This window comes from Coregonus lavaretus (genome assembly GCF_964263955.1).
Source record: "Coregonus lavaretus genome assembly, chromosome: 27".
Taxonomy (NCBI): Eukaryota; Metazoa; Chordata; class Actinopteri; order Salmoniformes; family Salmonidae; genus Coregonus; species Coregonus lavaretus.
In genome coordinates this window covers 31,535,325-31,547,539 of record NC_140014.1, presented here as the reverse complement: position 1 = coordinate 31,547,539, position 12,215 = coordinate 31,535,325, and the positions used below count along the sequence as shown (strand labels likewise).

General features: G+C 43.1%; 1 protein-coding gene across 5 annotated transcripts in view; it reads left to right on the top strand.

Annotated features, from left to right (window-relative positions):
* Positions 1-12,215, top strand: part of LOC311102777 (apoptosis-stimulating of p53 protein 1-like) — a 56,814-nt gene that overhangs the window by 13,281 nt on the left and 31,318 nt on the right. For all 5 annotated transcript variants that reach the window (XM_084144187.1, XM_084144186.1, XM_084144184.1 and 2 more), the window contains exon 4: positions 5,881-5,951. In XM_084144187.1, coding sequence (XP_084000313.1) covers positions 5,881-5,951 — 71 coding nt within the window. The remainder of the gene's footprint in view (positions 1-5,880; positions 5,952-12,215) is intronic.

Below are 12,215 nucleotides of genomic sequence, written 5' to 3'. Positions count from 1 at the left end.
CACATGAAAATCTGTCTCCAATTGGATGGAAACCTAGCTTCTGTCAATCCAAACATGAGAATGAGTGACAAGGAGTTGGCATGATGGCACGAACAGACTGCCACTCAGGCTAGACCCCTGGCTTAGGCTACATCTTATATGGCGCTACCTTCGGCCAGAGGCACCTTATTCCCTATAGAGTGTACTACTTTTACCCAGAGGAGCTCTGGTCAAAAGTAATCTATACTGGCCAAAAGTGTGAGTGTGTGCTGGCTCTGCATGGTTGGCTGCTCTTATGTAACTAATAATATTTTGTGGTTAATTGGTCTACTCGCCGGTGACCTCCCCTGAACTCTGCACCTGAGACGGATCAGAGACAACCAGGCCTGGAGGGTTAAGGAGGGTGGAGGCTAGACTACAGGTGGAGAATAGGGGAGATGGAGGCCTAACCAGGGGTGGAGGGCATTGGGGCTGGTGCCTGACTGGGGCCTAACCAGGGGTGGAGGGCAGGGGGACTGGGGCCTGACTGGGGTCTGACTGTGGCCCAACCAGGGGTGGGGGGCAGGGAGACTGGGGCCTGACTGGGGGTGGAAAAAGGCCTGGGAAGTTGGAACTGACCTCTGTGAATGAATTAGCCTGAAGTAAAGAGAGGATCTTTACCGCTGTTCACTAGTTCTTATCACGTTAGCTATCTATACTGTAGACTAAATGCCTGATAGGGGAGGATAAACTCAAAGGTAATTTTTATGGATCATTTTGATGGGTGTGTGTGGATGGGAATGTGTGAGGGTAGGGATGGGGGGTCAGGCTGAACATTCCATGTTACACCCATGATGATACCAAAGTGACATGTATAGGTATCAGAGGCCCCCAGCCCCCCTTCAAACAGAGGGAGGGGGAGGTACAGTACAGTAGAGGCAAGAGAAACCCAGCCATGTTGAACATGCTACAGCCCTACCTTTTGGGCATTGTAATGAGGACAGGCCTGGCCCATTGAGGTTGAGAGACAGTACAGACAAACTCATCCATGTTACTAAGGCCCTGCCTGGCTGGTATTGTACTGTTATTTGTATTTGTTTTTATTATGGATCCCCATTAGCTGCTGCCAAGGCAGCAGCTCCTCTTCCTGGGGTCCAGCAAAATTAAGGCAGTTCATACAATTTTAAAAGCATTACAATACATTCACAGATTTCACAACACACTGTGTGCCCTCAGGACCCTACTCCACCACTACCACATATCTACAACACAAAATCCATGTGTATGTGTGTGTATAGTGCGTATGTTATCGTGTGTGTGTATGCATGTGTCTGTGCCTATGTTTGTGTTGCTTCCCAGTCCCCGCTGTTCCATAAGGTGTTTTTTGTATCTGTTTTTAAAATCTAATTTTACTACTTGCATCAGTTACTTGATGTGGAATATAGTTCCATGTAGTCATGGCTCTATGTAGTACTGTGCGCCTCCCATAGTCTGTTCTGGACTTGGGGACTGTGAAGAGACCTCTGGTGGCAAGTCTTGTGGGGTATGCATGGGTGTCCGAGCTGTGCGCCAGTAGTTCAAACAGACAGCTCGGTGCATTCAACATGTCAATACCTCTCATAAATACAAGTAGTGATGAAGTCAATCTCTCCTCCACTTTGAGCCAGGAGAGATTGACATGCATATTGTTAATATTAGCTCTCTGTGTACATCCAAAGTCCTTTTTTGTGGCACCTGACCACATGACTGAACAGTAGTCCAGGTGTGACAAATCTAGGGCCTGAAGGACCTACCTTGTTGATAGTGCTGTTAAGAAGGTAGAGCAGCGCTTTATTATGGACATACTTCTCCCCATTTTAGCTACTGTTTTGACCATGACAGTTTACAATCCAGGGTTACTCCAAGCAGTTTAGTCACCTCAACTTGCTCAATTTCCACGTTATTTATTACAACATTTAGTTAAGGTTTAGGGTTTAGTGAATGATTTGTCCCAAATACAATGCTTTTAGTTTTAGAAATATTTAGGACTAACTTATTCCTTGCCACCCACTCTGAAACTAACTGCAACTCTTTTGTTAAGTGTTGCAGTCATTTCAGTCGCTGTAGTAGCTGACATGTATAGTGTTGAGTCATCCGCATACATAGACACACTGGCTTTGCTCAAAGCCAGTGGCATGTCTTTAGTAAAGATTGAAAAAAGTAATGGGCTTAGACAGCTGCCCTTGGGAATTCCTAATTTTACCTGGATTATGTTGGAGAGGCTTCCATTAAAGTACACCCTCTGTGTTCTGTTAGACAGGTAACTCTATATCCACAATATAGCAGGTGGAGTAAAGCCATAACACATAAGTTTTTTCAGCAGCAGACTACGATCGATAATGTCAAAAGCCGCACTGAAGTCTAACAAAACAGCCCTCACAATCTTTTTATCATCAATTTCTCTCAGCCAATAATCAGTCATTTGTGTAAGTGCTGTGCTTGTTGAATGTCCTTCTCTATAAGCATGCTGAAAGTTTGTTGTGAATTTGTTTACTGTAAAATAGCATTCTGTTTGGTCAAACACAATTTTTTCCAATAGTTTACTAAGGGTTGGTAACAGGCTAATTGGTCGGCTATTTGAGGCAGTAAAGGGGGCTTTACTATTCTTAGGTAGCGGAATGACTTTTGCTTCCCTCCAAGCCTGGGGGCACACACATTCTAGTAGGCTTAAATTGAAAATATGGCAAATAGGAGTGGCAATATCGTCCGCTATTATCCTCAGTAATTTTCCATCCAAGTTGTCAGACCCCGGTGGCTTGTCATTGTTGATAGACAACAATAATGTTTTCACCTCTTCCACACTCACTTTACGGAATTCAAAATTACAATGCTTGTCTTTCATAATTTGGTCAGATATACTTGGATGTGTAGTGTCAGCAATTGTTGCTGGCATGTCATGCCTAAATTTGCTAATCTTGCTAATGAAAGAATCATTAAAGTAGTTGGCAATATCAGTTGGTTTTGTGATGAATGAGCCATCTGATTCAATGAATGATGGAGCTGAGTTTGCCTTTTTTCCCAAAATGTCATTGAAGGTGCTCCAAAGCTTTTTACTATAATTCTTTATGTCATTTATCTTTGTTTCATAGTGTAGTTTCTTCTTCTTTTTATTAAGTTTAGTCACATGATTTCTCAATTTGCAATACGTTTGTCAATCGGTTGTGCAGCCAGACTTATTTGGCATTCCTTTTGCCTCATCCCTCTCAACCATACAATTTTTCAATTCCTCATCAATCCACGGGGATTTAACAGTTTTTACAGTCATTTTCTTAATGGGTGCATGCTTATTAGTAACTGGGATAAGCAATTTCATAAATGTGTCAAGTGCAACGTCTGTTTGCTCCTCATTACACACCATGGACAACATATATTCTTTACATCAACAACATAGGATTCACTAGAAAACCTATTGTATGACCTCATACACAATATTAGGCCCAGCCTTTGGAACTTTGGTTTTCCTAGATATGGCTACTATATTGTGATCACTATATCCAATGGATTTGGATACTGCTTTCAAACAAATCTCTGCAGCATTAGTAAAGATATGATCAATACATGTTGATGATTTAATTCCTATGCTGTTTGTAACTACCCTGGTAGGTTGACTGATAACCTGAACCAGGTTGCAGGCAGTGGTTACAGTTTGAAGCTTTTTCTTGAGTGGGCAGCTTGATGAAAGCCAGTCAATATTTAAATCACCCAGAAAATATACCTCTCTGTTGAAATCACATACATTATCAAGCATGTTATCCAGATACTGACTGTTAGCACTTGGTGGTCTATAGCAGCTTCCCACCAGAATGGGCTTTAGGTAAGGCAGATGAACCTATAGCCATTTTACTTCAACAGTATTTAACATGAGATCTTCTCTAACCTTCACAGGAATGTGGTTCTGAATATAAACAGCAACACCTCCACCATTGACATTTCTATATTTTCTGTAAATGTTATAACCTTGTATTGCTACCGCTGTATCATCAAAGGAATTATCTAAGTGAATTTCAGAGATAGTCAGAATATGAATGTCATCTGTTACTAGCAAATGATTGATTGCATGAACCTTGTTTCTTAAGCAACGTATGTTAACGTGGGCTATTTTGAGCACTTTTCTTCTGGGATGCTTACTTGTTTTTATTGCTTTACTGGGAAGCTTAGCAGCAGTAGATGTGCTCATGTTCTTTATGTTAGTGCAATGCCACGATTCAGAGAGGGCACATGGTCAGATATGATGTTTTTTTTGTTAGTGTCTAGCAGAGAGTCAATCAGCTCTTTAAAATCCAGTTTCAACTGTTCAGAGCTGCCCTTCATAATGTCATTAAAACCCACATGGACTACGATAGAATCGATTTCCATGTCCTGACGTAGTACATTCGGGAGCAGCTTAGTAATGTAATTTACTCGAGCTCCGGGATAGGACATTGTTTCTGTACCAGGTAATGATGTCCGGTAGGCTCATTGAGGTTGAACATGTTAACGCCCTGCCTGGGGGACAGTGTAATGATGACCGGCTCATTGAAGTTGAACATGTTAATGCCCTACCTGGGGGACAGTGTAATGAGGACCGGCTCATTAAGGTTAAATATCCTACAGCCCAGCCTGGGGGACAGTGTATTGAGGACTGGCCTGTTGAGGTATTTTCCGCTGACTGACAGGATTACCCACGTAGTGATTCAGGACCAGGATTTAGGCAATTAAACCTCTAGCTATTTGGGGGGGGGGGGGGGGGGCAGGACACTGGACTGAGTGTCTGAGGGATGGCTGGGTAAACAAACTGCTTGGGATCACACAGTCAAGGACAAACGCCCCTCCCTTATGACCCTGGACTGGAGTCACACAGCATGGTGCACCGGCCCAATGGAGAACCACCCAGCGAGAATTTGGAGTAATTAGACCAGATCACCATCTGACTCAGGGCTCTGTGGGGGATGTACTGTACCGTGCCGGGCTGCTGCTCTTATCCAGTCTGAGTCTGTGACAGGGAAGATTGGAGTTTGGAAGTTGGTCAGGAGTCTGGAATGCAGTGAGTTGTCCAAGAAGGTAGGCTGCTGTCTGTGGTGATACTGATCAGATGTCTGACTCGTGATAGATTTGTCCTGGGCTGTATCCTAAAGCGATTCTTATCCTGTGTAGTAGGTCTATGTCAATGTCATTTTGTTAGGACTGTGTTTTTCTCCACATGATTGGTAGAACTCTTAGTTTCATAATTGAGTCAGGTGTGAACTAGATTATGTGTTGATAGTTGTGATCTACACTGAGTGAACAAAACATTAAGAACACCTGCTCTTTCCATGACAGACAGTCCAAGTGAACGCTATGATCCTTTATTGATGTCAATTGTTAAATCCACTCAATCAGTGTAGATAAAGGGGAGTAAAGGGAAGGAGACAAGTTAAAGAAGGATTTAAAGCCTTGAGACAATTGAGACATGGATTGTGTATATGTGCCATTCAGAGGGTGAATGGTAAAGACAAAAGATATAACTGCCTTTGAACAGGGTATGGTAGTAGGTGCCAGGCGCACCAGTTTGTGTCAAGAACTGTATCACTGCTGGGTTTTTCATACTCAACAGTTTCCCTTGTGTATCAAGAATGGTCCACCACCCAAAGGACATCCAGCCAACTTGACACAACTGTGGGAAGCATTGGTGTCAACATGGGCCAGAACCCTGTGGAACGGTTTCGACACCTTATAGAGTCCATGCCCCGACGAATTGAGGCTGTTCTGAGGGCAGAAGGGGGTGCAACTCAATATTAGGAAGGTGTTCCTAATGTTTTGTACACTGTGTATATTGTTAATGCGGTACTGCTATGTATCCATGCTGTGTTAGAGACTAGTTGTCTGCACAGTAGTCTGATGTGCTTGTCCTTGTTTCCAATGCAGGGAGCCAGCTCTCTCAGGAACAGTCCAACAGAGGCAGTGGAGGGAGCTCAGACCAGTCTTGTGAGGAAAGGGTAAGTCCTCACAACACAACAAAAACAAACAAACAAAAATACACACAAACACACACACTGCAGTAAATCACCTAGCCAAACACACTTCCTAGCATAATGCCTGGCTGCTCATTAAGTGTGTGAATGGGAAGGAAGGCTGTTTGATGTCATGATTTGGCATTTCAAGTCCTAATAATTCCTATCCATAGGGCCAAATAGGCACCAGAGAGTTTGTACTGTAACGCCAAGGACTTCCTCGGTCACTCACTCCCAAAGATTTCATAGTGGGTCACTAAAACTCTGTGTGTTTGTGAGTGTTACATGTGTTTTGCGGTTGTGAGGCCGGTTGGATGTATTGCCAAATTCTCTAGAACGACGTTGGAGGCGACTTATGGTAGAGAAATGAACATTAAATTCTCTGGCAACAGCTCTGGTGGACATTCCTGCAGTCAGCATGCCAATTGCAGGCTCCCTCAACTTGAGACATCTGTGGTATTGTGTTGTGTGACAAAACTGCACATTTTAGAGTGGCCTTATTGTCTCCAGCACAAATTGCACCTGTGTAATGGTCATGCTGTTTAATCAGCTTCTTGATATGCCACACCAGGTGGATGGATTATCTTGGCAATGGAGAAATGCTCACTAACAGGGATGTAAACAAATTTGTGCACAAAATATTGAAAAATAAGCTTTTTGTGCGTATGGAAAATGTCTGGGATCTTTTATTTCAGCTCATGAAACATGGGACCAATGCTTTACATGTTGCGTTTATATTTTTGTTCAGTGTATATATATATATATATATATACAGTGGGGAGAACAAGTATTTGATACACTGCCGATTTTGCAGGTTTTCCTACTTACAAAGCATGTAGAGGTCTGTAATTATTATCATAGGTACACTTCAACTGTGAGAGACGGAATCTAAAACAAAATGATCATGAGGAAGGTGAGGGATCAGCCCAGAACTACACGGCAGGACCTGGTCAATGACCTGAAGAGAGCTGGGACCACAGTCTCAAAGAAAACCATTAGTAACACACTACGCCGTCATGGATTAAAATCCTGCAGCGCACGCAAGGTCCCCCTGCTCAAGCCAGCGCATGTCCAGGCCCGTCTGAAGTTTGCCAATGACCATCTGGATGATCCAGAGGATAAAAAATATAGCTTTTTGGTCTAAACTCCACTCGCCGTGTTTGGAGGAAGAAGAAGGATGAGTACAACCCCAAGAACACCATCCCAACCGTGAAGCATGGAGGTGGAAACATCATTCTTTGGGGATGCTTTTCTGCAAAGGGGACAGGACGACTGCACCGTATTGAGGGGAGGATGGATGGGGCCATGTATCGCGAGATCTTGGCCAACAACCTCCTTCCCTCAGTAAGAGCATTGAAGATGGGTCGTGGCTGGGTCTTCCAGCATGACAACGACCCGAAACACACAGCCAGGGCAACTAAGGAGTGGCTCCGTAAGAAGCATCTCAAGGTCCTGGAGTGGCCTAGCCAGTCTCCAGACCTGAACCCAATAGAAAATCTTTGGAGGGAGCTGAAAGTCCGTATTTCCCAGCGACAGCCCCGAAACCTGAAGGATCTGGAGAAGGTCTGTATGGAGGAGTGGGCCAAAATCCCTGCTGCAGTGTGTGCAAACCTGGTCAAGACCTACAGGAAACGTATGATCTCTGTAATTGCAAACAAAGGTTTCTGTACCAAATATTAAGTTCTGCTTTTCTGATGTATCAAATACTTATGTCATGCAATAAAATGCAAATTAATTACTTAAAAATCATACCATGTGATTTTCTGGATTTTGTAAGTAGGAAAACCTGCAAAATCGGCAGTGTATCAAATACTTGTTCTCCCCACTGTATATATACAGTGGGGGAAAAAAGTATTTAGTCAGCCACCAATTGTGCAAGTTCTCCCACTTAAAAAGATGAGAGAGGCCTGTAATTTTCATCATAGGTACACGTCAACTATGACAGACAAAATTAGAAAGAAAATTCCAGAAAATCACATTGTAGGATTTTTTATGAACTTATTTGCAAATGATGGTGGAAAATAAGTATTTGGTCAATAACAAAAGTTTCTCAATACTTTGTTATATACCCTTTGTTGGCAATGACACAGGTCAAACGTTTTCTGTAAGTCTTCACAAGGTTTTCACACACAGTTGCTGGTATTTTGGCCCATTCCTCCATGCAGATCTCCTCTAGAGCAGTGATGTTTTGGGGCTGTCGCTGGGCAACACGGACTTTCAACTCCCTCCAAAGATTTTCTATGGGGTTGAGATCTGGAGACTGGCTAGGCCACTCCAGGACCTTGAAATGCTTCTTACGAAGCCACTCCTTCATTGCCCGGGCGGTGTGTTTGGGATCATTGTCATGCTGAAAGACCCAGCTATGTTTCATCTTCAATGCCCTTGCTGATGGAAGGAGGTTTTCACTCAAAATCTCACGATACATGGCCCCATTCATTCTTTCCTTTACACGGATCAGTCGTCCTGGTCCCTTTGCAGAAAAACAACCCCAAAGCATGATGTTTCCACCCCCATGCTTCACAGTAGGTATTGTGTTCTTTGGATGCAACTCAGCATTCTTTGTCCTCCAAACACGACGAGTTGAGTTTTTACCAAAAAGTTCTATTTTGGTTTCATCTGACCATACGACATTCTCCCAATCCTCTTCTGGATCATCCAAATGCACTCTAGCAAACTTCAGACGGGCCTGGACATGTACTGGCTTAAGCAGGGGGACACGTCTGGCACTGCAGGATTTGAGTCCCTGGCGGCGTAGTGTGTTACTGATGGTAGGCTTTGTTACTTTGGTCCCAGCTCTCTGCAGGTCATTCACTAGGTCCCCCCGTGTGGTTCTGGGATTTGTGCTCACCGTTCTTGTGATCATTTTGACCCCACGGGGTGAGATCTTGCGTGGAGCCCCAGATCGAGGGAGATTATCAGTGGTCTTGTATGTCTTCCATTTCCTAATAATTGCTCCCACAGTTGATTTCTTCAAACCAAGCTGCTTACTTATTGCAGATGCAGTCTTCTCAGCCTGGTGCAGGTCTACAATTTTGTTTCTGGTGTCCTTTGACAGCTCTTTGGTCTTGGCCATAGTGGAGTTTGGAGTGTGACTGTTTGAGGTTGTGGACAGGTGTCTTTTATACTGATAACAAGTTCAAACAGGTGCCATTAATACAGGTAACGAGTGGAGGACAGAGGAGCCTCTTAAAGAAGAAGTTACAGGTCTGTGAGAGCCAGAAATCTTGCTTGTTTGTAGATGACCAAATACTTATTTTCCACCATAATTTGCAAATAAATTCATAAAAAATCCTACAATGGGATTTTCTGGATTTTTCTTTCTCAATTTGTCTGTCATAGTTGACGTGTACCTATGATGAAAATTACAGGCCTCTCTCATCTTTTTAAGTGGGAGAACTTGCACAATTGGTGGCTGACTAAATACTTTTTTTCCCCACTGTATATATATCCATGATCTTTTCTACATACTTTCTTTTTGGTTTTAGGCGTTTAAGTTTACACTGGTAACCTTTTACCATTCCGAACATTCTAAAAAAAATACAACAAAAATAGTATTTTAATTGTATTTATTCATATCTTTTTGAGTGGCGGCAACAATTTGGTGTGTTAGTGTGCTCGAGTGAGTGTATGTGTGTGTGCATGTTAGTGTGCTCGAGTGAATGGGTGTGTGTGTGTCTGTTTGTAGAGTATAGAGGATTAGGAAAAGGCTTAGTGACAGGCATGATTACAGTTCCCTCAGAATTTGTCCATGTGTAAGCAGGAGATAAAGCTCAACTTACTACGGTCTGGCATCTCTGACTCATGCTGGAATCCCCACTGCTTTCTTTGGTATTATTATTGTGTCAAATATCAATCATTTCCGCTAGATACTGTCCCCAGGCAGTGCTCAAAAGCAATTGCATTGTTTCACAGTTTATGATCTGTTCCATTGCAATTTACTATCTAACAACAACATGATTACTGCTGCTTGTAACATGTGATTTGTTTCTCTTCACTTTTGATGTAGTTTTATGCCTGTACTGTAGTCTCTTCCTGGTTGGGTTTTTCTGAGTTATTGAATGACCTTTTGACCTGGTTTTATGTCCCAGTACCTGCTAACCTCTGGTGTTCTTAAACTCCTATCTTCAGATCGAGTTCTAACCTGACATACTCATGCATCACTCACTGTGTAATCTAAAGGTAGTTACACGTGCATATCTCCAAGTTCAGATTCCACCATGAATGCATTAAAAGAAGCAGATAACCTAGTATATTGTTTAGCCTAGTAACTTTAACACTTTTAGCAACAGTGCATCTACCTTTAGGTATGAGTGAATGCTTTTATTCAGGATTGGTTATCTCAGTCAGTCAGGCCTGATCGATTACAATAGTCTTATGACATAAGTGTGTTAAGAGGATTCTTGTGTGTCCCAAATGGCACCCTATTCTCTATGTGGTCCACTATGTAGGTAGGGAACAGGGAGCCATTTGGGATGCACCCTTTGGTCTCATTATTCATAAGCTGTGGCCATGCAGCCAGACTCTCCTGGTCTGTCACTGAATTCACCCGTCAGTCTCAACAGTCAGTCCTCTTGTGGAATAGGCTTTGCTTTTCCCTCATGTTTGTTGTCAAAGGAAGGAGTGAGTTCATTCTAGGGGTAAGTTGTGTATCCGAGATATGACTTTGATTTCTAAGTGTGTGTGTGGTGTGTGTATACATGGGTGTGTGCATGTATGGGTGGATGGGACACCCATGAGCTTGTGGTGGAGGGCTATATGTTAGTGGTACTGATGTATTACTGTACAGTGTTGATTCTTAGCACTTTCATATCTCTCTGCGTCATCAGTGTCTCACAGGGTGGAGTAGTACACTGTCAGGAAAGTGTGTCTCTTATCATTTATATATAGGCCTACTCTATGTGTTACCGGCCTCAGACAATCGGCCTGCAGATCTTGTTATAAATTCAGAAAGCTGTCAGAATAATTCTTTATCACTGTCATGATTCCCGTGTGAAGTTCAGCGAGGGGACAGAGGCAGCTAGGGTAGAAACAGACGTAGCCTACGCCAGCACATTGTCTCTCTTTCAGTGTCTCTCCCTCCTCTTCTCATTGTCTCTCTTTAAGTGTCTCTCCCTCCTCTTCTTTATCCCCCCTCTCTCTCTCTCTCTCCCTCTCTCCGTCTCTCTGAAATACAGACTCTGTATGTCCAGTCCTGCCTTCCTTAGACATGAAGTGTGGAGGCGCAGGAGAGCTTAGTTTGGTCATGGCAGCCATTGGACTGTCTGGCTCTGTGTGTGTTCACAGTTGTGCTGGGTGTGATCTTGGGCTGTTCTGGGGATGAGTCTGATCATTGTCAGCGTGTTCAGAATTCCAGTGGATCATGTTCATAAGGCCAGAAGAGATAAAATAACAGGTGGTCATACTGGACAGTGGACACTCCCTGCTTTTTCACATACAGTAAACTCCTTAAGCCCCCACATGCACCTGCTAGTGGATGTATTCAAAATCTTGCTGCAGTGTTCACAGCAGAGGAGCCGAAATAGTCTGTGTTACATTGTAACATGCGTCCATGCTTCGATAAGAGTCAATCAATGAGGTTAGAAAATACGTCATAATGGGCCGTGTTGACTATAACGGCTAAATGGCTCTGAACGCTCCTTCTGCCTCTGCCTCCACATGCTCCTGCTACTGGATGTGCTGTGTTGTAAGGGAGTGAGCTGTGGCTACAACAGAGCAGGGCTCAGGCAGGGGTGGCCGGATGGATGGACCCTTATAGCTGACAGGACGCTGACTTCTTTGTTTGCACAACTGTGTGTAATTATAGAAATAATAGCTGGGTCAAAACAGGTCCCGTGTTTGTTGATAAAGATTATGATCTGCTCTTTTTCCATTGCAAGCTTTTGGTCAATGGGGAAAATCGTAATCTAAGACATAGGCCTAACCCTATCAGAGAAAATGCTTGACATGGTTAGGTGTCATAATGATAGGTCATTAGAATTGGTATTTGTGTGTGGACCAACCATTTATGTTTGAGACTGAAGCGTAAATCATAGACCACAGACGTTGAGACGCGATAGTTCGTCGTTCCATTGTGACATACAGTGGGGAGAACAAGTATTTGATACACTGCCGATTTTGCAGGTTTTCCTATTTACAAAGCATGTAGAGGTCTGTAATTTTTATCATAGGTACACTTCAACTGTGAGAGATGGAATCTAAAACAAAAATCCAGAAAATCACATTGTATGATTTTTAAGTAATTAATTTGCA